The sequence below is a fragment of the Sander lucioperca genome, chromosome 24, assembly GCF_008315115.2.
Source record: "Sander lucioperca isolate FBNREF2018 chromosome 24, SLUC_FBN_1.2, whole genome shotgun sequence".
Classification (NCBI taxonomy): domain Eukaryota; kingdom Metazoa; phylum Chordata; class Actinopteri; order Perciformes; family Percidae; genus Sander; species Sander lucioperca.
This window is the reverse complement of record NC_050196.1, coordinates 15,739,341-15,767,300: the sequence shown is the minus strand read 5'-3', so window position 1 is coordinate 15,767,300 and position 27,960 is coordinate 15,739,341. Positions and strand designations below refer to the sequence as shown.

The following is a 27,960-nucleotide window of genomic DNA, read 5'->3' as shown; positions in this document are numbered from 1 at the left end:
AGAAAAAATGATGAGAGAGGAGGAGGAGAGTGAGAGATGGGAGGGAGGCGGCGAGGGGGGTAAAGAGGGAGCTTGTTTCAGTTTTCAGTAATCGCTCATCCAGGAGCCTGTTCCACTCAGGGATTTTTGGATTTTTCAGTCTGGATGCTGTAGCTCGGGGTTGGACTCTCTCTCTCTGACTTCCTTGTCTGTCTGTGTGTGTGTGTCTGTGTGTGAGGACGCTGCATGTCTGGCATGCAGACATGGGTCCCTCGTTACGCTCTAGGATTACCATCTGCCTGCTCATCACCTTGGCTCAGGTGATCGCCGTGACCTGCCAAGAAGATACCAAGAAAGGTGAGTGACAGGCGCCCACATATGTCTGCTCCTCCTGCCTCTGATTGGTTTTCTGTGTTGATACCTGATATGTTTCATTTGCTTACAGGTTTGTGTGAAAATGGAACACAAGCTTTTAAAAATGCTTTTAATGACATATTCTTCCGCTTCTGTCGCTATTTGTGCTGAAATAAACATCTGTCTCATGCAAAACTTTAGAGATACATAGAGTTACATTTGCTCTAACACACCTATATGGCTTTATTTACAATGCTCCAAATGCTGAATATACACCATGTTTCCTCAATGTTTCTTCATTCATTCATGATTCGCTGTCTTCTAATGATTCACGATTGGGTAACCAAGCCCTGTGAAAACATTTACCTCTGTTTTTTTTTTTTTTATGAAAGGGACAGCTGTGTGTGTCTTTCCCATTATGTTCCTGGTCTATGATTTTTGAAAATGTAGGAAGTGGTTTGAGAAGTTGCTCATCTCTTGCAGATTTTTGTGTTTTACTCTCTAAATGAAACTGGGCCGCTCTGCCTCCCAGCAAGTGGACCACACTTGTGGTTTTGAGAACTGAAGATTAAAATCACACCCACAAGTCAGACACAACCTGACCAGAAAGGCTTATTATACCTTAATGAGACACCGTTTTCCTGTTCGAGAAGCCACTAAGGGATGATAAAGAGTGTTTCTCGACACAAAATATCTGTGACAGCTGCAAACCTTTAAGGGATCAATTAGAGATGGAGAAAGTGATAGCAAGCTCCATCCTCTTGGTAGAAAATCTCCAAATCAAGATCTCAAAGATGGAGATGTGGCAAAAAGAAAAATCTAAAATGAAACATCCCAGTGGAAGTGGGTCAAAAATGTCCTCCCCCCTACAGGCTGCAGTACTGGGCTATTTCAGTGCGAGGTCGAGGCTGAATGATGGGGTTTTGAGTGCCATAGCTATAATGATGTGGCCTTGCAGATGGGATGGACAAATACAGGCCACTAATTTTGGTCAGACTTCGGGCCAGAGGCAGACAAGACACACCCAGAGTGAGAGGATGGATGGATGGATATGAAATGTGCCTCACTGAAGCTGAAAAGGGATAATAGATGCCCACCTCCTGTACATCTGAGATACTTAGGTCCTAACTTTTTGGCCTTTAAGCTGCATTCGAGTTGAAGGTTTAAATTGTTTTTTTTTGTAATTCAAAGGCTGTTTAGAGAATCCATGGTCTACTTATGGTCTTGCTTAACCTGGCCTTACACTACTTTGATTGCTGCTGCTGCTGCTGTAATTACGACCACGTTAAAGCTACTATTCTAATTACAAAACTGTACATAAATAAAAGTAAATGCACAGCCACACAGGGGGCTATGTAATCCACCCACTCACCAACAAGAACTTCTGGTTAGTGTGATTAATGAAGTAGTTTGACATTTTGGGAAATACGCTTATTTGCTTTTCTAAAAGATTGATACCACTCTTATGTCTAATTATGAAGCTACAGTAAATACAGCCAGCACCCGCTTAGCTTAGCTTAGCTTAGCATAACGACTGGGGGGAAACAGATGGGAGTAAAATTATTCAGCAATTCACAAGAAAGAACCCGAATATTAGAGGAAAGTCTGAAAAATAAGCCTGTTTTGCATTTGCAGGCCACTGTCCTTCCCCCAAGTGTATAGAAACAGTAACAATTAAGCCTTAATAAGTTGCTGTTATGAAGTAAATTAATACTGTTTCACCTTCATTAAACATCTTCAAGAACTCAGAAATCAAGTGTAGTTCAAGTGTCATTTTAAGCTGAATTCAGCCGTTTGTTTCAGAGCCAGGTATGTCAGCTGTTGTTGTTGTTGTTGTTGTTGAACTGTCTGAGATTTATGATCCTGGCAGTCAGCTTGTTAAGACCTTGACATGGCCATTTAACATTTTAGTGTGCTGTTCTTCTTGGCTTGGTGGATGTGAATGTTTGATTCTGTTTGACTTTAAATGGGAGGACCCAACATCAGCAGGCTTAAGTTTATTTGTATCTCTCCACACATTCTTTCACAGGTTTCAAGGCAAATTATAAGAATCAATATTGGATGAATTGGCTATTCATTGGGAAAGGACTGCAGTGTACACCTATGGGCAGTGGTTCCCATACTTTCGGCTTTTTTAGTTATGACCCTTATGATCTTAGTGAGAATATAATGAATGTAAATAAATGTATGTTCCTTCCTAAATAGTTTCATTTAAAAAAGTTGAGGCCTGGAGAGCTGAAAGTAATCATCTATTTTACAAGAAAACTGCTTTTTGTCTTGATGGAAACATAATTAACTAGTGTGTGACTGTCTTAGTTACCTGGTTGCAAAACTTACAAAAATAAGATAAAGAAGATGACAAAAATAGATATTAATCATCTTGTGATTTATCACGAGACCCTTTGAGGAGTCCCAACCCCCAGCTTGGGAACCACTGGCCTAAGGTGCAGTTTATGTGAACATGGTTTAATAATAAACCTGAGCTGAGGAGGTTTAGGCGTCTGCAAACCACAACGTCAGAGACCTGCATGGACAGTTTCCACTTTAAAGGAGGTCCACAGTTAGTCATGATAATTGCTTTCATGCTGTATTTCCGAGCCGTAATCACATTTAAATGCCTAAAAAGTATAGTTTTTGACCCTAGGAGATCATCAAAACCTTCTGGAAAGCTTCAATAATGATATACATTACCTGCAAACCTCAGTACTATAAATGCATTTTTTCGCAGGCTAAAAGTATAGAGACCAAGAGCAATATTCCCAAAACAAGGCAGTTGCAGAAGGGTAGAAAATGCTCTAAAACTTAACTAATTTAACTTAACTAAAACTAATAAAACCTCAGTGGTCTAAACAACCTGCTGAATAAACCTCCAGCTCATTGATTTTGGAGTTTCTGTCTCATACATGCTGCAGCAGGAGGTTTCTCCGGGTGTGGCACCTCTGTGCTCTCCAAATAAAGGCAAGCCACAAGTTCTATACAAGCCCAACGTATAATACAGCCTCTGTGGTTTCCCCTGAAATAACTCCAGCTTTTTGAAACCAGCGTCTCTCGCGGGGAGAGGCTCCACCACATAATTAGTACTTCGGACGTCACTAAACTGCCAGGATTCAAATATGCTCACAGAGCTCGTAGCAGGTGGCCATTTTTTCCCCCCTCTTCTTCTTTAGTTTTGCACTTTTTTTCCTGATACTTTTCTTTCTTTCTCAGGATTTTGATCCTTGACCAGCAGGGTACACACTGCCAAAAAAGAAAATGCAAAGCAAAAACTTATCTACTTTGGGTTTTACTTGGCTTTAAACCTTATAAAGCAAGAAAGAAATGTGCTAAATCTCAATTCCCCTGCTGGACATTTGTTTTTCTCTGTGTGTCAGTATATTAAAACAAGTTGAGAAAATGCTACTTGTTTGTAGAAAAGTCAAGTTTGAGTTCTTGTACTGTTTTTAGCATTCCAGTCTTTCTTTTTCCTTTAAATCAGATGGAATTGATGGCATTTATTGTCTAAATCATATGTTTCTTGAAAAACATTAATATTTTCCTTTTTTTCTTGATATAATTGCATCCACACACAAAAAGTAACTAAATGAAAGGACTCCATAGACACATTATAGTTACCTCTTGATGAAAAGAGGTAACTATAATCTTGATCTTGTGTTTCATAATGTGCGAACATGAAAACTATAGGTCTCATCTTGTTTTATGTTTACAGTTGCAGACATTGTTGGTGCAAAGATGATTACATACTTGCATACAGACACATTCACAGCCAGGAGCTGTCAAGTCCAACCACAGTCTAGTCACTGACTGCTTAAGTGCCTTGCTCAAGTGCAGCTCAGTAGCACTTTGCCTGAAAGTGTCTGAGAGGTTGTTTGCAATTTTTCATATGTATCAATAAGTTGCCAGTTTTCCCCTGATGTCAGATTTACGTCAAACAATCACTTCACTACTAAGATGTTTCAAATATGCAAAACAAGATGCCTTCATATCGTATTTTGGGGCACATCAGAAATTAAAACATATAAGCCCAGTTTTCAGACTGTTGCACATGACTGAAACCTTGGTAGATATGCAATTGACTTGTTGCTTGGATACATACATTTAGTGTTGCATTCATTTCAATAAAGTTATGTGACTTGTGAGAGACGGGTTAAATGGATTGAAGTTGATGCAGCATAGGCTGACATACCATTATTTTTTAGTCAAGGGCAAGCTCCTAAAGCAGATGGCTACTACAATCCCCATAATGCAATAGGTAATTTCCTTGCCTGGTACATGCCCATGTCGTCTCGAGATGGTATGATGACATGAGGGTTATTTTCACCCTCCAGAGCCACAGGCGGCTTTATAAAACAGTTTAAGTAAACTGACTCAGATGGGTATAATCTGTGGAATTTCCCTTTAAATTGAATGGGTCATAATTATGAGGCTTCATGTCATATACAGTTATAGAGTTTATTGGCCTTGAGTGTACTTTATGTCTTTTTCTCTGCATGCAACATGAATGAATCAATTCATACAACTGATGAACTGCATTGCTTGGTGACGGCTGCAGCCTACTGGCCAAATGTGGACATTACAGTTAGGCTACATTAGCTTTTTGTAATATATTTAGACGTGTTTTTAAAGGTTTTTATGTAGAATTCTATAATCTTAAATCAAACGATACCATAAATGTCTATGTTTAGATTGTGTTATAGCCTTTTTGGTTCACTTTTACCGACCTATATTCTACTGCTTTGGTTTTATTTAAGGATACTGAATCTGTCCTTCAAGAAATCTCTTATTTATTTTCACATTTGATATACTCTAATACTAATGTCTCCTACACACAGCGAATGTTTCATGATCTTTGGAGTGCTTTAAAGTGGTGTGTACGCTTCACATGCACGTCAAGGTCCAGATGTTCACTGCGGCTCTGCTCTGACTCAGACAGCTGCACAGAAAATGGAAAGGTCTACTCCAACAATCAGATATGGAGCCCAGAGTCGTGTCGAATCTGTGTGTGTGACATGGGGACTGTAGTGTGTGAGGACGAGGTGTGTGAGGAGCTCAGTAACTGCCGCACAGCTGCGACCCCAGAGGGCCAGTGTTGCCCTGTGTGCTCGACTGTAGCACCAACTCACGGTACACTCACTAAAGCAGGTAAATGGACATCACTGCTGCTGTACAGGAAACACTGGTTATACTCAACACCTTCAGTTTCCTTTTAGTTGGTGCAACAAGTCATTGTGGGTTTTTTTCAGTTCATTTCAATTCAAAAAACTTTATTCATCCCCTGGGGGCAATTTAAAAGCATGAGTAGTTCTGACAAGTAAATAAATATGCTAAATTACAAACAATGCCATAAACCATATACCATAATGTAAAAGTGTGCACCCAAGAGAAGAGCAGCAACCCAGTTTTATAATAAAAATGACTGTCAATAGTGTGTGTGTGTGTGTGTGTGTGTGTGTGTGTGTGTGTGTGTGTGTGTGTGTGTGTGTGTGTGTGTGTGTGTGTGTGAAAAGAAAAATAAAGAAAGAGAGAGTAAGGGGGGAGGAGGGAGAGAGAAGGGAGGCAGCAGACTGTCACTCACAACAAAGGGTGTAATTTTTATTCTCATCACAAAGCTGCATCGTGTTATTCTGAGCTGCAGTGATGGAATAAAAGTATAAAAGCATTGAAAATGTCAGGAATCCTGTCAGATAAAGTATCCCCCAATTTGTTAGAAACTCTGTTTGAAAACCTAGAGAAGATACATAAAAAGATACAGTTTTGATACCTGGTTCTAATTAGCTAGAACACCTGAAACACCTGTGAGTTCACAACGAGACGTCGAGATGCAGACTACAAGTAATGTTCCTCTGGAGGCTTAACGCTAAATACTAGTGAGTGAAAACACTTGGTTCTTAAGCTTTGTCTATTGAGGTTAGAACAGATAAGGTCTGCTTCCAGAGAGCTCTGCCTACACGTTTGTAAACCTGAGTGTTTAAAACGACGCTGAAGTTGGCAACCGATTCGCAGCTTCTGATTCGGCACTTGAGGGGAAATTTAAGGGAAGCTTAAAGCTTCTGATTCACAGCGCGTAGACCACATTAGACCAGGTACAGATCCAAAACCACTGTACCTAGACTTGTCAAATCTGGACTAAGTTATTCTAGAGAGGCTAGAGATTCTTAAAAACACATTTTCAGATTTGTGAAAGTTTTATTCTATTTGTGAAAATGCAATAAAGGGAGATTTTACTGTTTTTTTTTCATATGTAGACCACATTGGACCAGGTCCAGATCCAAAACCAGTACACCTAGACTTGTCAAATCTGGACTAAATTATCTTAGAGAGGCTAAAGATTCTTAAAAACCCAGTTTCTGATTTGTGAAAGCTTTATTGTATTTGTGAAAATGCACTAAAGGGAGATTTTACTGTTTTTTTTCTTATGTTTTAGACATTAGACCAGGTCCAGATCCAAAACCACTCTAATGTGGTCTACATGTGAAAAAGAACAGGGAAATCCCCCTTTATTGCATTTTCACAAATAGAATAAAGCTTTCACAAATCTGAAACTGGGGTTTTAAGAATCTTTAGCCTCTCTAAGATAATTTAGTCCAGATTTGACAAGTCTAGGTGTAGTGGTTTTGGATGTGGACCTGGACTAATGTGATCTACCCGCTGTGAATCAGAACTTTCCCCTTAACTGCCGAACGGGAAGCTGCGAATCGGATGCCAACTTCAGCGTTGTCTTTAAAGAGGAAACACGGCTGTAGATGGAATCGGTGGGTGTAGTAATCAAACTACATGCCAATGGGCCTACACACAGTAACCTTTGGTTGTCACACTGGTTTTCTGTGGTGTTACTTGTGCTGCTTGCTTTCACCACAGGCTCCACAAGTCAACCTGAGGGAACCAGTTTTCCCCTTATTGTGTTTACAGGCTTTTGAGCAGTTGCAGGGCCACAAGAATGCTGATTGTTTTCTCTTGGTTTAAACGTGTGGAGTCTGGATTAGCTCCACTGGAGCAAAAGTTTAGACAAAGCTAAAATAGACCAGATATTATTGTGACTAGAATTTCCATATATTTTAGTGAGGAAAGGGGAGTAGATATAGTTTGTTGTTGAGTGAAAGGTTTTTCTGGATGTTCTGGAAGTTTTGATGCAATATAGCTGAGGACAATTTGCACACATTTGGATTCTGCTGTAGGTCTCGTGATTGAAAACCCCATAATGATGCACCCCATCACTGCCAGCTGAAAGGGAATCGCCCACATTACTGATTGCTCTTCTGTCTCATGAAGTGACCTGCACAGCAAACGGAAAGGCCTACTCCCACCATCAGACATGGAGCCCAGAGCCGTGTCTGATCTGTGTGTGCGACACAGGGACTGTGGAGTGTGAGGAAGTGGTGTGTGAAGAGCTCAGTCACTGCCAAACAACCGAGGCCCCAGAGGGCGAGTGTTGCCCCGTGTGCTCCACTGCAGCACCACATCCTCCTCCTAGCACGGACAATGAAACTGGTAATAAATATTTGATATTTGGCAGAGCAGATTTAGATGTGGGTCTGTATGTTCCATAAAATATCCGCCTTTACAAATTCCACCTTGGGCGGTATTTATGTGGATTTTTATGTGGTTTAAAAATAGACTTTTGTATATAAGAGGTGATCAGATGAATGTTTTTACCTCTTTCAAATCCCTCCCCATCACTTGTCTGTTTGTTTTTCTTGTTTGTCAAAAACCAAAACCCCAAAGTCCATCCATTTCGTCACGATTTTTGTGTTTTTTTTAGTTTTCATCCCATTATTTTCTTCTCTTACATGTTTTTATCTGTACTGTTGCGATGTCACAACAAGCATGACATATTTTTAACTGTTATGCACATTTTAAGCCGTCTTCACTGAAATCAGTTACTGAATACCATCTGAATTGTGAAAGTACTTGCTTTTAGGGTAGGCGATATGGAGAAAATCAGATATCACGATATGCATGACCAAAAACCTCAATGTCGACATTGCGACGATATTGTAGGGTTGACAATGGGTGCTTTCGCAAAATATCTTTACAATGAGATTTTAGATATTCATCAATAATGTGGTCATAAGGCAAATAATAGAACAGCTAGAACAGTCTGGTAAGTTCAGAAAATTAAATCACTTTACTGTAATGCGGCCTTTAAAACCAGGGAAAGATTAATGTACTAAAGATCCCTAGTGGGATTTATTTCCTGCAAGCAATTAACCTTCTGGAAACTGAACCCCCCCCCCTCCTTAACAACTAAACCACAAACTAAGCCATATTATAATATCCATAATCTAAGATGATATCTAGTCTCATATCGCCGTAGTTGTTTATAATAAATTACTTTCGTTTTTAGCCAGTACAATTCATCAATTTGGTCTACATTAGAACCTATGACCTGGAAATGTGTATATATATATATATATATATATATATATATATATATATATATATATATATATATATATAATATGTATGTATTATACTGAGTTTTTTTTTTTTTTTTTTTACAGATGCTCATTAAAATAATATCCACAATGTTCCAACAGCATAAAGATCACACCAAGTGTTGTGAGGCAGCTAAGCTAGGTTAGCAATGCATATGAGGTCAAGAGGTTTAGATGTGCATTGCATCCAAACCTCAGCATGCCTTTCACTAAAATGGGTTAAGTATGGGTAATGCCTTATCTTGGGCTTGGATTGTGCCAGAAGAGGAAGGGAAAAGCCGATTTGTAGCTTTGAAACACCGAACACTGACTGCACACTTGATGTATTTATGGCATTTTGAAGTTCAGAAACCAGCAACACAGTTCATGAGTATACATGCATTGGATCTCTCCTGATAACCAACAAATGACATGCATAATGTGTTACACCTACTATCAGCTAACAAAGAGCGACCCAGGGTACTGATGTCAGTTGCTGTTCTTTTTCATAAAGATTCCTGTACAGAAGACAGCAAAGTCTACTTCAACGATCAGATATGGAACCCGGAGCCCTGTCGAATCTGTATATGTGATATGGGGATGGTGGTTTGTGAGGACGTGGTGTGTGAGGATGTAGGTGACTGCAAGACCACTGAGACCCCAGAGGGCGAGTGCTGCCCCGTGTGCTTGGCTGCCGCATGGCAGCCTTACACAGACACTGAAACTGGTAACTGCTGATGCATCCTGGTTATTTTCTTGCAGTGTTTGGGTTGACTTTGCTCAACTTCAGCAGTCGGGACAGTCTTCCCCGTCTGTGTCAGGACTGCTGGTGCTCTTTGTCATCTCTCCCAGCCTGAAGCCCTCTTCTTCAGGCTCCATCCTCTGCACACAACCTTCAAATGATGTTCTTTTTAATGCTACAATATTGTGTTTGGAGATTCCCTTTGACTGTGCTGTCAGTTTGCAAAAGGAATACATAACTTTTTGCCCGATAAGATCACTTATCAACTTTTTGTATAGCAAAAACATTGGTTGCAATTTACTGCTACACAAAAGGAAGTTGAGAGTAACTTGTGTACCAAATAAGGTGTATTCCTCTGGGAAATTCCTTCACCATGTCCAATGCCATGGTGTTCATTGCCCTTTTATTTGCACTTTTGATTAAGTAATCAAAAGCCACATTTATTGGTCTTTGTGCTTATTGTCAGTTGCTTTCTATTTCAGCACCAATTAAGGCGTTAAGTATTTAAATTAATTGTTTTTTTTCTTTGATGCACTGTTTCAAGCCCCTATGTGTTGTATTTAATGTGTGACTTTGGAGACTCCATAACAACCCTTCTACACACTAAGATTAGTGGGCTGCACCAGCATTGTACCATTTTTCTACAAACAAAAGCTTCTGCTGTCAGAGTAATTTGGAGGATGCTAAAATCACAACAAATCTCCACATAGGGGCTTTAAGGACTACTTTTGACTTATTTTAGAATAATTTCTGGCATGAAGGTTGAGCATGTTAGAGTATGCCATTAGAATTTATAACTTAGTATTTAAAGAAAAAGTTAGACATTTTGGGAAATGCATATTTTTTTTACCAAGAGTTGGATGACGAGATGAATACCACTCTTAACTTCTGGATGCCAAATTTAGAAGCTCCAGCCGGTTACCTTAGCTTAGCATAAAGCCTGGAAATAGGGGAAATGGCTAGCCTGGCTCTGTCCAAAGCTAAGCAGCCTCCCTGGTAACTTATTTAGCATATGGGCATGAGCGTGGTAACAATCTTCTCATAATTCTTGGCAAGAAGAACTTTGTTGAATTTCAGGTACATGGTCAACAATTTCTTGCACTAAAGAAATTGAAAACCACCCCAGATACTAATTTGAATTTCTCTGTTTCTGTTTTTATAAAGATACCTGCACAGAAAATGGAAAAGTCTACGCCCACAATGACATGTGGAACCCGGAGCCGTGTCGGATCTGTGTGTGCGATATGGGGGCCGCTGTGTGTGAAGATGTGGTTTGCGAGGACCTCGGCGACTGTCAAACTGTGACCCCAGAGGGCGAGTGCTGCCCTGTGTGCTTAACTGCAGCTTCCACATCAACTCCCAGTGCAGACCCTATAACAGGTAAATTATATTTATAATCATATTATTGAGGGAGTAATATGGGCTTCTTTTAAAACATCTGTCCTCATTTGCAGTTGCAGATGAGAGGAAAGGGGATAGCTGCACGGTTGATGGGGAGGTCTACCAGCACAACGACATCTGGAAACCCGAGCCTTGTCGCGTGTGCGTTTGTGACAATGGTGTCGCCGTCTGTGACGAGGTGCAGTGTGAACTGCTGTCAAACTGCGAGAAGGTCGCCACACCCGAGGGGGAGTGCTGCCCCGTGTGTGACAGCTTCGCCAGCGCAAGCAGGAGGATAGGTGAGACGAATTAGCCTGCTATCCAAGTTATTTATTGTGTAGTCCTTTCTAAGAGCCACTAGGCTGAAAAGCAGTGATGTCACGGGGTACTGACACACCTCGGAGTACACTTTCACATCACCGCAGCAAGCTTTTCAGGGGGTGTTACGGCAATTATCGTTTTAATCATTAGTTAAAGAACTATCTTTCACGCTAAATGATAAATGCAGTAGTTTATTTATTTATTTCAGGGACAGTGCACACTAATAACACATCTAAGTAAAATGTGCCAGAATTAGCCTGGAGGCTATTTTACATCCGCTGTCTGTGGACTGGTGGTAAGAGGTCACCCTAAAATGAGATAAAACGAGTTGAGAGCCATAGAAGGCTACTAAATAATCATTTAGGATTAGGTGTGTATATCACTGTACACATTAAGTGTAAATGTAATTAACTTATCTTTTTTTTGTGTTTTCCCCAAGAAATTATGGGCTACAAGGTAAGTCATGATTCATTCTGACATGGATTAATAATTAAAGAGTTTACAAATGATTGTTCTTAAAATAAAACAAATTGTTAATGTTTTCTTTACAGGGACAGAAAGGTGAACCGGGTGATATCCCATATGTAAGTAATTGCATGCAATTTAAAAAAAATAAAAAACTTTATCTTTCAATGAATACATTGTTTTATTTTTGATTTCCCATGTATTTTGTCTACAAGGTCTTAACGCTGTTTTGTTTGTACTCTTAGATTGTGGGACTCCCTGGACCTACAGGCCCCCCGGTGGGTTTTTCTTGCTTTTACTCTCTTCATTGTTTTTATGTTTACTCTGACATGTGTCACTGTGTCTAATTTGAGAATATATATAATAAATAGGGTTAAAGAATGAATTGGAATAGCTGGCAGAAGGCTCTTAGGAATGATCTCCCTTATAATAATCTCTATGCACTCATCTTGACACTAGAGGGCACTAAAGAATGTCAGAGGTGGTTATAATTGGAAAACATCTGGTTCATGTTTGAGTGCAACAGCTGCAGTATTGTTTGCCGACCTGTTTTTAGGAAAGCGAAATAAATAAAGATATAAATGCAATATTCTGTGCAAAGATTGATGGGCCTATATTTTGGAATAATCATAGTTTATCATGACTGTAACGTAGCACACTTCTAACAGCACTCTGAAGATGATGGATTGTGTGGTTGTATACAGTAAATCTCGTGTAAAATATGTATCTCTCATACTTTGTGTTTCTGGTTCAGGGTCCTCCAGGAGCTCAGGGATCCACTGGACAAAGAGGCTTTAAAGGCAGACGGGTCAGTATTTTCTACAAGCTAATCTGCCAGTGGAAACGGCCAACGATCTCCCTTTGCACGGCTCATTCTGCAAGTTTCTTAAAAAAAGAAGATCCCTATGCAAATTAACTGTACACGTTCTTTACTGTCCAACAGTCAAGTGTTTACAAATGAAAGAAGGGATTCCTGCCAATATGGCTGCCAGAGATCTGATTATTACTTAATGTACTAACATGTTGCCTCTCATTGATGATATTGCCCCATACACCCTGCAGGGATATGCAGGGCCTCCAGGATTTGACGGCGAGCCCGGTGTGCCAGGAAATCCAGGAGAGCCAGGAGCCCCAGGCCATCCCTCCCACCCTGGGGTGAGTTTAGCTCGGAGTCGATGACAAAATCTGCGTGGTTCATAGGAAAGAAAAAGCACTCCTCTACAGCGCTTTGAACATTTATCCTAAATTAATTCTATTCCCAAAAGGGCAACCTGGTGTCCCAGATGGCTTCAGGTTTCGGTGAGAAGTCTAGTCTGGCTGGGATGGTATCAGGAAACAGGGTGAGAGCTGCACACGAAACATATATGCAGAGTTTGGAAGTATGCTATAATGTATGATTTTACAGCACGCTGTATGAAATGTTATTTCAGGGTGAAATGGGACCAAGAGGACCTCCAGGCTCGCCTGGAAGTCAAGTAAGTTTTGGCTTCCTAGCAAATATTTAAAGGCTTAATTTTGATTTTATTTTCACCTTGTGTCATCAGACTTGATGTAGGAACACTGTACATCTCCATGTATCATAAGTAGCTATCGTTAATCTCCTGTTCAGGGTCCACCTGGAGTTCAGGGAACCCCAGGAGAGGGTGGAGATCCAGGACCAATGGTAGGAACATTTCTGCTTCTCCATATTTTATTTCATATCTAATGCTCATATCTCCACATCAAGTGTCTATGGGGAGCCATTGGAAACGTGTTTCTAAACCTGCGATGTTAGAATAACATTTGAGTGTGCTGAATTTTGTAAAAGTTAAGTGAGGTTTCCTTGTGTTGGTCCCCAGGGTGAGCCGGGTCATCGAGGACAAGATGGGCCTCCGGGAAAAACGGGTCCTGATGTGAGTCGAGCATACATGCATCCTCTTGAAAATGCCGAATATACTTTTCATATTCTCAGTAATTATATATCAGTAAAGATCCATTATAAAGAGCCATCTCACTTCTCCTGCTCAGGGAGAACCTGGACCTGACGGTGCTACAGGAGAACCAGGATTTCCAGGATCTGTGGTAACCAATCGTCTCCCAGTGTTCATACCAACATTGCATAAATTATAATGTCAATAATCATAACCAAGTAGCACAATCAAGCCCTGGACTTCACATCTGCCCATTGCACATACTATATATTCTTTGCAAAATATGCTCTCAACCCATTCAGCCTTTTTTCTCATGCAACAGTTACTTTGTATGTATATATTTGTTTTTCTGTATTGGTTATTTCATATTAATGTTTAATATGCTTGTTAGTTTGTTTATGTATGCACCTTTTACCAAGGCAAAGTCCACATAAGTGTACTTATTGAGGCAATACAACCTTTTCTGATTCCTTTTCTGAGGAAACCGAGGGGGTGTAGTTAAATCTGCGGACACTATTTGGAATATGAACAGTCACAACTTATTATGACCTATAGACAGGTTTTCTCACCCAGTGTGTTTTTGTTTCAATTCAGGGTTCAAGAGGGTTCCCAGGACTTCCAGGTCACCCAGGACTGAAAGGCCACAAGGTAAGTCACAATGTTGCCTAGCAATGCATGCTCCCTGATCAAAAGTGGTACAAGTCCTCCCTTTTCCTGACCTATGTTTCATGCTTTTATGTAAGACTCATCAAAAACGTATATGTTTTTGTATTTAAATCTCCCCAACAGGGACATGCCGGTCTTCTTGGGCCAAAAGGCGAGCCTGGATCTGCTGGAGCCAAGGTGTATATTTGCCATCTAATGTGGTTCTCAAAGTGGACGTTTCTTTGTATTATTAATATATTAAGATTATTATAAAGAGTTGTGTGTGAAAAATGCTAAGAATCGAAAATGGTTTCACGTTATGACCTTTTCCTAATGTCAAATGGAAGTTTTTATCTGCTGTTTCTTTAAAAAAAAAAAAAAAAAACTGCACATTTCCAACCTGCATTGTTTGTGTCTTCACATTCTGCAGGGTAAATCTGGCACTCCGGGTGCAATGGGTGCTCCAGGCCCACTGGTAGGCAACACCTACATCACAACTGATCACCACAGCATTTCATACAGATGTTATTCATACAGATGCTGAGCTAGTGTTCTGTTTCAGGGACCAGCGGGCATGCAGGGAGAAAGAGGCCGAGCTGGACCAACCGGTCCTGTGGTAAGAAAAGCAAAACCTCTTTATTCATTTTGGAGAAATTACAAGAATGATGTTGCAGGATTGAAACATTTTCTTTCTCTTGTAGGGCAAACGGGGTGCAGCCGGCCATGTCGGCAAACCTGGTCCTCTGGTAAGGACTTCTCTCTACTGTAGAAATGTACTTGGATCATTTGGGAAATAAGGTTATCGGCGTTCTCTCTGCAAGAAAATGAGTTCACACACTTCCCAAAGTGTTGCATTATTGCTTTACAATTCTACTTACTATTCTACTTTAATGCCTCACTAGTTTTGGACATGATTTGGCCGGATAATACACAGAATGTGAACAAAAGTTAGTTTTGAATATATAATATATATATCTTTTTTAAGATTAGTTTAGGCCTTTAATTCCACAGGACAGATGAAGACATGAAAGGGGAGAGAGAGGGGGAATGACATGCAGCAAAGTCAGAGTAGTAGTGCAGGCAGGTCAGAGTCGAACCCACGGCCGCTGCGTCGAGGAGTAAACCTCTATATATGTGTGCCTGCTCTACCAACTGAGCTAACCCGGCCACTAGTTTAGAATATTTAAGAAAGTTCCTTTCACTACAGGGTCCAATGGGAATCTCCGGTGTTGCAGGATTTCCCGGGAGCCCAGGAATGAAGGTGAGATTGTTGACAATGTTGTAGAACTGTAGACTATAAATTAAATGCTTCAAGAAGTTTTCTGTAACATGAACCCATTTTTAGCTGTGTCTTATTTATCTTACGAAGAAATCTTGAATTCTCTCGTAGTAAATTTGAGATCTTGGCAGAACTGCCAAACCAGTAATGTGACGGTTGCAAAACATAAGCACACATTGACCCTTACTTCAGTTCATTACGCCCCACGATATACTGCAGGACTGATGGATGAAAGCCGGAACAGATAACTGCGTTGATAAAGCAGCATGTTGATAAGTCTTGTTCTATCACGCGTAACCCCAAACCATGCCAAAATCTGAGCTCCTATTTATATTATATATATATATATATATATATATATATATATATATATATATATATATATATATATATATATATATATTATAAAAGACCTTGAAAAGATCTGAGCTCTGGTGCAGGGAGAAGCAGGGCCGGCCGGGGTCCGAGGAAGTCCAGGACAGCAGGGACCCAGAGGAGACGCCGGTCACGTAGGCCCCCCCGGGCCGCAGGGGCAGCAGGTGTGTTACAATCTCATCACTCTCTTTTGTTGCCGTTTCTTTCAAACCTGTGAAAGTGAGCACATCCTGTTGGACTGTATTAGGCTTTAGACTATTAATGATGTCTTAATATTTTGTTTTTAACAGGGTGCCTCAGGACCTGATGGAACTCAAGGTAGTCGCGGCCAAGCAGTAAGTAGAACTATGGAGGGATAATTTTTTAAACACTGTGGATCTGTTGTGAAAGTAGCTATATGCAACTTTCAGTTTGTGTTGATTCTAGCAGCTGCTTTAGACAAAAGTGGTAGTGTTGTTACCACACCTGCTGTCGTAAAGGTCTTTTCTTTACGGTGCTTTATTGCCCACTGTAGATTACTGAGTTAGCGTTACCAAGTTATATAGTTGCGATGAATATTTTGCTCAGACAGAAAATCATTCATTTACAATAAGAGAATAAGTTAATAATAAGACAATTTTGTGACTTTGTGGGAAAAATTTGACACGGGCAAAGGCATTAATAAAAACTAGATACAAATAGCGTTCTTTTCACTTATAGTCTTGTTAGCTATTACAGGTCATTTATGATCATCAGATGAAAAATCACACTGTTTCAGAAACATTCAAAAGTTACACATAGTACCTTTTTAATGAATGTTTTTATGAAATGTGTATCTTCTCCCAGGGTCTAGCAGGTGTCCAGGGTCCAGCAGGGCTGTTGGGGCCACCCGGCCCCCCCGGCCCCCAGGGAATGACGGGAGCACCAGGACCAAAGGGCCAATTGGTACCTTTCTAGCCCTGTAGTATGACTCTGTCTCCATTTCCATCTCTGTTTGTAGTCGGATGCACCGGGAGCTCTAATGTTTTGATCCTCTTTTACAGGGGGAAGCTGGATTGGCTGGATTCAAAGGAGAAGCTGGAATTAAGGGAGAAAGAGTAAGTCCCTTTACCACCTTAAAAACAAAGACCATGAACGTTGATTGGATGAGGCTGACTGATTATTGGTTGCTGGGTTAGGGTGACCATGGTGCTCCGGGTCCGTTGGGCCCGATGGGAGAGGACGGGAAGCGTGGCCCCCGAGGTGATGCTGGATCCATCGGGCCTCCAGGATCTCCAGGGGAATCAGTGAGTCAACTTTGACCTCATCTTTTCCATCCTTTTTATCAGAGAGTAAGTTTCATGATCTTACTTCCGGCCTGAATCTCCAATCTGGAAACATTTGTTTGTTGTAGGGCGCTCCAGGAAACCGAGGTTTCCCAGGTGCAGATGGATTACCAGGCCAAAAGGTGAGTTGACTTCCCATCAAAATGCATACAACGGCACAATTGAACCTCTGTTGTTAATTGTGATTATTCTCACCCGTGCCATTGGTTCCATCAGGGAGCCCAGGGGGAAAGAGGACTGTCCGGGTCGGCCGGCGCCAAAGGTTTAGATGGAGATCCAGGACGTAATGGGGAGCCAGGTTTAACAGGAGCTCGGGTAAAGCAGACATATCCAATGTTGTCATTTATTGTCAGTTTTGGCAGTAATAAACTTCCTGTGTGTAGACGGGCAGTTTGAGCAACTTGACACCGGCAGAAAGTCTTTGAGTGTGTACTCCTGGGTGGGTCAGTACGGCGTGATGTCACTGTTGGGCGTGGTTACATATGCAACAGACTTACACGCAGAAAGGGCTGTGAAATACTGCTTTTCATCCCGGTGTTAAGACACTCACAAAACAACTCTTCTTTAAATTCCGATCAGTTTTTGGTAAATTCTCACATGGTTTTCAATCACCTCCCTCTAACCTGGGTGAATGTTGGGTGAGTAGGAACATATAGCACTGCTTATTTCAAGCTTCACATGACAAATCATGACCGATAGCTGACCAAACAGGCCTATCAGGAATACTGTTCCATGTTAAATTACTATACAGTATTTATAGAATATTAACTTTTCAGAATAAAGTTTGGCTTCAGAGCCGGTTATCTCATGTTGTTCTGTACCTGTGTCTCATTCCCAGGGTCTGACGGGACTGATTGGCGCCCAGGGATCAGAGGGAAAGCAAGGACCAATGGTACGCCAAACTTTTTTCATTTACGTTTCACTGCATACCAAAACAATGAAATAGGAATGAATTCTTTCTCCGTCCTCTCTCCAGGGCTCAGCGGGAGACGATGGCAAGCCAGGCCCAGCTGGTTCTACTGGGAACCGGGGTTCAGCCGGACCCATGGGTCTGCCGGGCCCTAAAGGCTTTGCTGTCAGTATATGTTTATGTACTGTATCTTCAATAAATTGAGAGATACTTTGCAGCATCAGATGATGACTTCTGTGGTTTCTGGTTTTTAGGGTGATGCTGGGAAGACCGGAGAAGCTGGCAGCTCGGGGCCTCCAGGTCAAAGGGCAAGTTGTTTTCACTATTGATATAAAATCATATTCATACTAGAGATGTTCCAATAACGACGTATGAGAAAAGCCTCCGATACTTCCTGAAATACTGGCATCGGAAAGAACTGGAGTTTATGCATCGATCTCATGCTACCTAATTTAGCCCCGAAGAAAATCTACTTTAAAGTAATTTATTTATGTTCTTTTTCCGTTCTGACTGTCAAACTGGATAATACAAGAAAGTTCTACGGCATTCATCAATGTGTTTGTTCATGTTTCACAAAGAGTTTAACAACAATGATAGAAATCATATAACATCCTTACAGGGATAGTAGTATACAGCTGTTAAAACATAATCAAATATATGACCCACTGGTATCGGATCGGTACTCGGTATCGGCCGATACACAAGTTCAGGTGTGGGAAATCGCTGTCGGGAAGGAAAAATGGTATCGGAGCATCTCTACTTCATACTAAATCCTACAATCATCAGTACAAATGTCCTGATAGATGCTGTTTGTGTCTTCTAGGGGGTGAATGGGAAAGACGGAGAGGAAGGCGCTGCTGGCCAAGCCGGTCCAGCGGTAAGCATCTATCATCAGGGATCTAATAACATGATGTCAACAGGATTTTACATTTTACGTTTTCTTTTCTCCAGGGTCCTGCAGGAAAGAGAGGAGAGCAGGGACCGCAGGGGCTGCATGGTTTCCAGGTACATCTCATAATTATAAACATTATTTTATTTCAGCATATAGATGAATATGTAATTCCTGTTATTAGCAATAAATAAAAAACAATTAAAATGGTTGTGTGTTTTTTAGGGTTTGCCCGGAACGCCCGGACCACCTGGAGAGTCAGGAAAACCAGGGGCTGAGGTACGACGTTTCTGTTGAGATTACACTTGAATTCGTTTTGATTAGCCGTCAAATTCTATGTCGAACAATAATGTGTCGTCAGGATACTCAGCAGTTCTTTTCAGCATATTACATTAAGCATAATGTGTTTTTCCCAGGGTCTTGCTGGAGAGGCAGGTGCGGCTGGAGCTACAGGTCCGAGGGTAAGTCCATTACCATTCTCACTTGGGCTGCACAATATATCGGGTTTTATCAACTGGTGCAATAAACACATCGTGAAAGGCTGCCACATATTGGGAAAGACACGCAGAGATTTTTTGTGTGAGTTGAAAGTAAATGTCATTTATTTAGTGGTGCCTTTTATATCCAATTCAATGTTCAGTGTGTTAAATAAAATGTTGGAAATGATTTCCTTTCATTTGTTTTAAATTGTTGTTTTAAACACGAAAGGCTTGTATCATGTGGATGTGCCGACTGTTGTTGTCATTACTTAGAATTCCTCATGGGGGAGACAGAAACTACGCACTATAGCTTTAATACAACTTGTTTCTTATTTGTATTAGCTTTGTTGTATTATTCTCCTTATTGTATTTTTTGTGTAATGAGTAAGCTTTTCATTGCGCGGTATAAGCTATCTTTACTGTGCATGTGACAATAAGCCTCTTGAATCGTGGTTGTCCTTGCAGGGAGAACGAGGCGCTCCAGGAGAGAGGGGTGAAATCGGGCCCAATGGGCTGCAGGGACCCAAAGGTAGTCCGGGTGGACCAGGACCAGATGGGCCCAAGGTATTGGAACCATACCAACCCTGACACTTCAAGAACCAAAACCCTACATAATATTTAAACAGTTGTAAATCCAGTTTACAACAAAACTTATCTGTAATACTTTTCACCCCCGTACATTTTAGGGTAGCAATGGTCCAAAGGGCACTGCCGGAGAGCCAGGAGGTCCAGGACTCCAGGGGATGCCAGGAGAGAGAGGCTTATCAGGACCTTCAGGCCCGAAGGGAGATGCAGTAAGTTAAAGATTTCTCCACTGACATGACCCTGAGTAGAGCAACATATCTGCTACTCATGCCCCAATTTCTCTGTCCTCATGTGTTTGATGCATCAAGTCTGAGCCAGGTCTTTTGGGGGTTGTCAAAAGTAATTCTGAGAAATGCATGAAAGAGAGGAAGAGTTTCTTGTGTGTTGAACCTGAGACAATGATAAGGTTGATTTTCTCTTAACAGGGATCTGTTGGAGAGAGCGGAGCCGAGGGGAAAGCCGGAGCTGACGGAGCACGGGTGAGTCGTCAGGACACAGATTATGCTGCAGAAGAAGAAATGTTTCCCCTGACGGCCCTAAGACTAAAAACATTCACAGGCAGTGGCTGGCAATCTTACAATTGAGTTTCTTTTGTGTAATAATACATTTATTTTTTATTTATATAGCGCTTTACATGGTACTTAAAGACACTTTACAGTAAAACCAACACATTAAAAACAGATGACGCAATAAAACCACACATAAAACGAGCATATTAAAAGCTAACAGTGGATAATATGTGAGACTATTGTAGGTGGAAGGCTAATCTGAAGAGGTGTGTTTTGAATGTGTCCAGTGTCAGTAATGAGATTGATTTGTGTAATGAGTGATATTCTAATATAGGTTTTTCTTTTAATATAGGGTCTTCCTGGTTCTGTTGGACCTGTCGGTCCCAGTGGACCCAACGGAGAGAAGGTGAAAAAACTGCAAAATCAATAAAAATGACACAATATTTGACTGAAATTGAGAAAAAGAACAGTGTATGTGTCAAAGCTAAATGAGTCCACTTTTGTATTAAAAGTTGAATGAGCGCCGGATGCGTGGTCGGACCATGACTCGGAAGCTCTTTAAACCCTTCAATCTGTAAAATGACTTTGTTGAAATCAGGTTTGAATAAAAAGATATATCGGTACGGTTTGCCATGTTTTAGGAAAGTATTGTTTACATTTTACTGAATTTATTTGCTCCTCTTATTTCAGGGAGAAACGGGCCCACAAGGACCTGCAGGACGCCGAGGCACAAGAGGAATCCCTGTCAGTGGAACATTTTATTTTACAATTAAATTGGAAAGAAATATGTTTTTCTTTGATTGGATGTACGTCCATTTTCTTCTTGATAAAGAGTGTGTGTGTGTGTGTGTGTGTGTGTGTGTGTGTGTGTGTAGGGTTCTTCTGGTGAGCCTGGTCCAACCGGTGCTGTCGGCTTCCCTGGGACTTCTGTAAGTGGCCGCTAAAGAAGACAGGGCAGTCATGTCCAAAATATACCCATGAATAAACCAATAAAAGGCTTAATTACCTTCCTGTTTGGGTCCCAGGGTCCTGATGGTCAGCCTGGGGTTAAAGGTGAAACTGGCGAGGCCGGACTGAAGGGAGAGGGAGGGTCACCTGGACCCCAGGGGATGGCTGGGAAAGCTGGAGGACAGGTAAACGCACTGTGAAAAACATGTCAAACAAGTCAGTTGGTTACATTGGATCCGTCCCCTTCCACGGCCACTTATGTGTGTGTTTCTAGGGACCAGTTGGTGTGACTGGACTGAAAGGTGCTAGAGGAACACAAGGTGCAACGGTGAGTTAGACTCCATATTTTAACATGTGCCGTTTCTTAGTTCATGACTTTGGTGTGTCAACAGTCTTTGTTATTATCATCAAACTAGGTCTTATGTTTGTCCCCCTGTCTAGCAAAGCCCTAAAAGGCAAGCCAGCCCTGAAATGCTGCTTAAACGCACACTTGTACATTTTTACTTTTCTTTTACCAGGATTTTATGTTGATAAGACGGCTTACCCTTACTGCAGATATCCTGATGACTGTTATGTGTTGTACAACGGTAGAGATGTTCCGATACTGCCTAACGCTGGTATCGGTATCGGGAAGTACTGGAGTTAATGCACCGATCCGATACCACGTAATAAAGCCCTAAAGAAAATCTACGTTAAAGTAGTTTATTTATGTTCTTTTTCCGTTATAACTGACTGTCAAACTGGATAATAAAAGAAAGTTCTGTGGTGTTCATTGCTTGTTCATGTTTCACAAAGAGTTTAACCTGAGCCAGACCGACAACAAAGATAGAAATCATATCACATCCATACAGGGATAGTAGTATACAGTTGTTAAAACATAATAAAATATATGACACACTGGTATCGGATCGGTACTCGGTATCCGCCGATACACAAGTTCAGGAATCGGTATCGGGAAGCAAAAAATGGTATCGGACCATCTCTATACAACGGGCAGTGTGCTGTTCTGTTGGCTAGTGGCAGTCTCTGCATGCAACATGATCATGTCCATGCAGAGTGATGCAACAGTCTGTCTTTGTACTGTATCTATCTATGTATGTATGCAATATGTTGTATTGAATTCTTTAAACAGCACATACTGTTTGTTTGTCCAAGACAAATTTCCTTCGGGACAAAAAAAAATCTCACTAGAAGTGTTTCCTTCCCATAGGGCTCTGCTGGTTTCCCTGGGTTGCCTGGAGGAGTTGGACCAGTTGGCTCTGTTGTGAGTTAATTGGTTCTGAAAGTTCACCAATCTGCATGATATTAATGAGACTATTCCCAGTGTGTCAGTCTCATACCTGCACTGGGTTCATTAAGTCACATTTTGTATTTTCAAAGTTTGGATTGAGGGAAGATCGTGTGTGTGTTTCAGGGTGCTGTTGGTGCCGACGGGCCTATAGGTGCTCCAGGAAAGCAGGGACCTCCTGGGATTATTGGGGAGAACGGACCTACAGGACGTCAGGGAGAGAGCGGACCTTCGGGCGCACCGGGCAGCCCTGGAGAGAAGGGAGAATCTGGAGAAGACGGCACTCCGGTAAGATGATCGTCTTTAAGTTTGGGCTGTGTCGTACACACAGCTCCTGAAATGTTTCAATGGCTTTCAGTGTTAGCGAGGACATTGTAACTGTTCTTATGTTCTTGTATTTATTTTATGTCATTTGAGCCTGCCCTGTCAAAGACAAATTTCTGTCACTCGTGACAGACAAAGTTTTTCTTACCTTGTCTGTTGATGTGTTTCTCTGTCAGGGGCCTGATGGGCCTCCAGGACCTGCTGGCACCGCAGGACAGCGAGGGATTGTGGGTCAGCCTGGACTAAGAGGAGAGGCGGGCATGCTGGGACTGCCCGGTCCTGCTGTATGTCTTCTGACAGCGTTGGCTGTTCCTTGTTTTAGCCACAGAGCGATATTATGTCTCACTTTGAGGTTTTGGTGATGATCATTGATTCATTATTTATATTTCTCTATTCCTTAGGGTCCACCTGGAAAAGCCGGAGCTGCTGGAGTTCAGGGCAGCAAAGGGCCTGCTGGTGGAGCTGGTTTACCGGGAGCCACAGGGCCAAGAGGAGAGCCCGGCCCTGAGGTTTGTCAAGCATTTAGCTGATGTTTTTTTTTAATCTGAATCACTTTCAGTCAGTGCTGCTTATTTTTGAAAACATGAACCACTGTATGACTTTGAAAAAAGACATTGGGTTTCTGATTTCAGCTCCAAAAACAGACTTTCTGACTATTTTGGTATTTACTCATTTCTCATTTCAAAATATGGTATGTCAAAGCCAAAGTATCTAAAAAATTGCAATAATATATCAGATTGTTTTTCACATGTGCAGGTAACCTTTTTCCTGCTGCATGTCCAAAACATCTTTACAGGTTTTATGGTCTTAATATGGCAGCAACATGTGAACACTTGCTTCAAGGCAAACAACTATTGGTGAAAACAACGAGACAACTGAATACAAACTAAATTAAGATAGAAATCTCATCAACACTTGAACATCAGTGGAACCACCTGTTCTGTAATACACCAATATAATCGTTTCTTTGCTTTTATGTCACACTTCTGAACTTTAAGTCTTCCCGTGGGAAGTTAATCAAGTCATTATCTGTGTTTTATCAGGGAATCGCTGGAGCAGAGGGGCCTCCTGGGAAGGACGGTCTCATAGGGGAAAGGGTAAGATTAAATACGTGGCACATTTAGTCCCCTACACTAACGGTACCTTGTATACAGCTGCGTGTACTATTCACTTGTGTGTGTGTGTGTGTTTTCTCAGGGAGACAAGGGTAACACTGGTCCAGAAGGTCTGGCTGGAGCTCCCGGTTCTCCAGGAACGGACGGTCCTGTGGGAATGACAGGCGGTCCAGGACAGAAAGGCGATAACGTGAGTTCCTCAAACACAAATACAACTCAGTTCAATTAAATGTCAACCACATCTGTCTGTCGATCGTATTACAATTGCCAAGTCGGCTCTGTCATATATTTTTGCTTGTTTTGAGTTTAGGGTGCCAGAGGCTCCTCTGGACCCCAAGGACCACCTGGAGTACGGGGAAAAGTGGTAAGCATGAGAATGAGAATTGTTGACCTTGTTGATACCCCCAAAACAACAATTTTGAACAATTTCTAATCAGTGTAAAACAATGTGTTTTCGAATGATGTGCTTAATTGTCATCCTGTGTCTCACTTTAGGGCCCTCAAGGACCACAGGGAGAGAAAGGAGCAGCTGGAGAACAAGGAGAGAGGGGTCAGAAAGGACACCGAGGTTTCACTGGGCTCCATGGTTTGCCAGGAACAACTGTAAGCTAAATGTTTATAAATTAGACTCCTCAAAATACTTAAGATACTACCATGTCTAGTTAGTTTAAAGTCTAGTTAGTTCAGGGAAACATTGATGCTGAAACACTGACATATTCTTTTCTATTTCAGGGCCAACAAGGGGAACCAGGAGCGACAGGTATTGTTGGACCAGCTGGGCCGAGGGTAGGTGTAAAATATCACCGTGCTGAGAATTTAACAATCAGTCTACATGCAGCTCCGCCTTATTTTACAGTGGGGATGACTCCCTCTTTTACCGTCTAGGGTCCTCCAGGAGTGTCTGGTCCCCCTGGAAAGGAAGGAAACATCGGTCAGCCTGGACCAATGGGCGCTCCTGGTAGCAGAGGCTCCATCGGAGACATCGGCGCACATGTGACACATTACTTTTCCTTTTTTACATTTTAAACAATCAGCTTATTGGTATTATCCTGAGAGTGACTTCAATATTGTGATATCAGTAAACTCGCTGAGATAAACATCGTTCTTATTAGAGCGAGTCTGCAACAATTATTGTTAAAGGCTCACTTGGAAACATCATTTTGAGATTACTTTAGCCTCATTAGCTGGAGCAGATGGGAGTTTTTTCGTTTCCTGACGCGAATTAAGTTGAAAGCAATAAATCATATTCCTGTTTTCTTTGTCAGGGTCCGCCTGGAGACGATGGGCCGGCCGGCCCCCCAGGCCCCCCCGGACCACCCTCCGCAGTTATGGAAGACCTCTTCGCTGCCCCTTACGATTACGACGGGACAGGCGCTGTGCCAGAAGCTGTGGAATTTGTCGAGGACGATGTGGCTGCCGATCCTCCTCCACTTCCGGAGATGAATAAAGATGAAGCCCTTCCCAATAAGAACTCTGCTTTCCTGCGTGCAGACACGGGAGTCCACGCCACGCTGAAGACCCTCAGCGGACATCTGCAGAACCTCCGCAGTCCTGACGGCAGCAAGATGAACCCCGCCAAAAGCTGCCAGGACATCAAGCAGTGCTACCCTCAGAAACCGAGCGGTGGGGCTGTTTTTCCTTCCATTTTCTGCTGCTTATTATATTTTTTACACCAGTACCACACCTGTACCCAGACCTATTGATTTATTTATTGATTTACCCTTGCACATTTGATACAGGTGAGTACTGGATTGATCCAAATCAAGGAAGCACAAAAGATGCCATCAGAGTTTTCTGTAATATGGAAAGTGGTGAGACCTGCATCTCTGCCAATCCGGCCAACATTCCCCGCAAAGCCTGGTGGACGAAATCCATTCCCAGCGCCAACAAACCCGTCTGGTATGGAGCGGACATGACCAGTGGAACCAGAGTAAGAAATGAAGACATATGCATTCTGTGGAAGCTTTAAAATCTTTACTGGGGTCGTTTTATTAAAAAAAAAAAAAAAAAAAAAAAAAAAAATGAGTATCTAGAAGTCTGAAATCCCACATGCCCTGGGTGTAATCATGCCAACTTGACATCTGATTTCAGTTCCGCTATGGAAATACGGAGGAGCAGCCCAATGTGGTGGCGGTTCAGCTGAAGCTGCTGCAGCTTTTGTCCAAAGAGTCTTACCAGAGCATCACCTACCACTGCAGGAACAGCGTGGCTTATAAAGACGTGAAGAGCACCAACCTGAAGAAAGCTCTGGTCCTCCAAGGCTTCAACGGCCAGGAGCTGAGAGCGCAAGGAAACAACCGCCTCCGATACACCGTCATTGAGGACGGCTGCTCGGTAAGTCCTCACAGAATACTCAACCGAGAGCCATTGGTAGGATTGGTCATCGGGAACCAGTTCCAACTTGGAATCGTTTTTTAAAAATTATGATTCTGATGAAATCGTTCCTTTATGGATATAGTTTATAATCGTTTTAAATGCGATCATCGGTTCCAAGTTAACGCGCGCAAGTTTTGGATTCCGTAGCGGCCGCCGTACTTCCAGGCACTTGTTGTGTTGCAGCCATGAAGCACAGTAAGCAGCGCTCTAAAGTGTGGCTTTATTTTACATTGAAAAAGCCCAGTAAAACTGTAAACCACTATTGACTCAAAATAAAATGTTCCTCTTATCTGTGAAATAGATAAAGAATCGGAATCGATAAGAACCAGAATGGAAAGTTAAAATCAAAACGATGCCCAACCCTACGGATTGGAAGACACTACTGATTAATCTGGCTTTCTTTTCTCTCAGATCTCAAATGGAGAGTGGGGCAAGACAGTGATTGAGTACAGGACTCAAACTTCAGCCAGGCTGCCCATCATGGACGTGGCCCCCATGGACGTTGGAAAGCCTGATCAGGAGTTCGGCCTGGACATTGGCCCTGTGTGCTTCTCCTAAAACAAACGCAAGATGGACAGAAATAGCCCCCTTTTTCGAGGAGTAACATCATCAGAAAATTATACCATATGGACTCCTCTTTCTGTGAGCATACAAGTCGATGAAGGTTAGATTTTTCTACACATGGCTGCATTTCCCGTAAGCTGTTAAAGTACCTGCTGTGTCTGCGAGAGCTGTGTGACCGGTAGGACATAATTTATTCACCTTGTCAATAGATGTACAATCTGGAGCACCAGTACTCCACAGGGAAATGCATGTGGGTGGAAAAGATAAGGTCTGAGGTACTAACATGAAACGTGAATGAAAACGAGGAGTTTAGATGGATTGTAAACTTGCATAAACTGGAAAAGAGCCAATAATACTAAAGCTTAAAGAGATATGGTCTCAGAGCAGATTGCATAAGAACTGTTTATAGCCAATAAAAACCTTTTTCATTTGGCCTTTCTTTTCCAGTACATGCACGTCCAGAAGCCGGGATATGGCAAGAGTTAATATAGCAATGACTAGTTCTTAATTTTAATGGAATAAAAACTGAAAATTATGCTTGAACCTAAATTATTAAGTTCTGTGCAGGAACTTATTTACGCTTTCAACCGAAAACCTTTATCTCCTTTTTAAAAACTTCAACTGTAAATGCAACATATGACTGTAAATTGCAAATGATTTGTTTGTTGTTGACTATGGATGTGGAATAAATGTCTTTCTTTGGAATGACTGTGGTCAAACCAAAGCAGGAAAGTTGAATAAACACTCGGTTCCCCCTCCAGAGCAGCAATATTTAGAGTTTTAAATGAGCTCAGAAATGATCCCAAAC

At 41.7% G+C, this 27,960-nt stretch overlaps 1 protein-coding gene and 1 long non-coding RNA gene across 5 annotated transcripts; one reads left to right on the top strand and one right to left on the bottom strand.

Annotated features, from left to right (window-relative positions):
- Positions 1-63: 63 nt before the first annotated feature.
- On the top strand, positions 64-27,910 carry LOC116044475 (collagen alpha-2(V) chain-like). Of its 4 annotated transcripts, none has more exons than XM_035998690.1 (56): positions 75-336; positions 9,259-9,471; positions 10,651-10,866; positions 10,941-11,165; positions 11,627-11,643; positions 11,739-11,771; positions 11,898-11,930; positions 12,407-12,460; positions 12,715-12,807; positions 12,918-12,992; positions 13,083-13,127; positions 13,262-13,315; positions 13,491-13,544; positions 13,660-13,713; positions 14,157-14,210; positions 14,352-14,405; positions 14,638-14,682; positions 14,770-14,823; positions 14,909-14,953; positions 15,415-15,468; positions 15,927-16,025; positions 16,152-16,196; positions 16,687-16,785; positions 16,884-16,937; positions 17,019-17,126; positions 17,234-17,287; positions 17,382-17,480; positions 18,004-18,057; positions 18,142-18,240; positions 18,330-18,383; positions 18,899-18,952; positions 19,027-19,080; positions 19,190-19,243; positions 19,381-19,425; positions 19,909-20,007; positions 20,130-20,237; positions 20,454-20,507; positions 20,890-20,943; positions 21,228-21,281; positions 21,413-21,466; positions 21,563-21,670; positions 21,760-21,813; positions 22,696-22,749; positions 22,900-23,061; positions 23,274-23,381; positions 23,499-23,606; positions 24,141-24,194; positions 24,295-24,402; positions 24,523-24,576; positions 24,708-24,815; positions 24,945-24,998; positions 25,098-25,205; positions 25,478-25,835; positions 25,952-26,142; positions 26,304-26,546; positions 27,000-27,910. In XM_035998690.1, the coding sequence occupies exons 1-56, from the start codon at positions 243-245 to the stop codon at positions 27,144-27,146; spliced, it is 4,980 nt and encodes a 1,659-aa protein (XP_035854583.1). In that variant the 5' UTR covers positions 75-242; the 3' UTR covers positions 27,147-27,910. The 4 variants fall into 4 exon arrangements, with proteins under 4 accessions (XP_031147560.1, XP_035854583.1, XP_031147561.1 ...); XM_031291699.2 differs by lacking the exons at positions 75-336; positions 9,259-9,471 and adding exons at positions 6,096-6,197; positions 7,600-7,818; XM_031291700.2 differs by lacking the exon at positions 9,259-9,471 and having other exon boundaries at positions 64-336.
- LOC116044529 lies at positions 18,439-22,250 on the bottom strand. Its single transcript, XR_004103701.2, has 3 exons — positions 22,219-22,250; positions 21,194-21,199; positions 18,439-18,570 (listed from the first exon to the last, which is right to left on the bottom strand). It is a non-coding gene; the product is annotated as an uncharacterized LOC116044529 (long non-coding RNA).
- Positions 27,911-27,960: the final 50 nt, after the last annotated feature.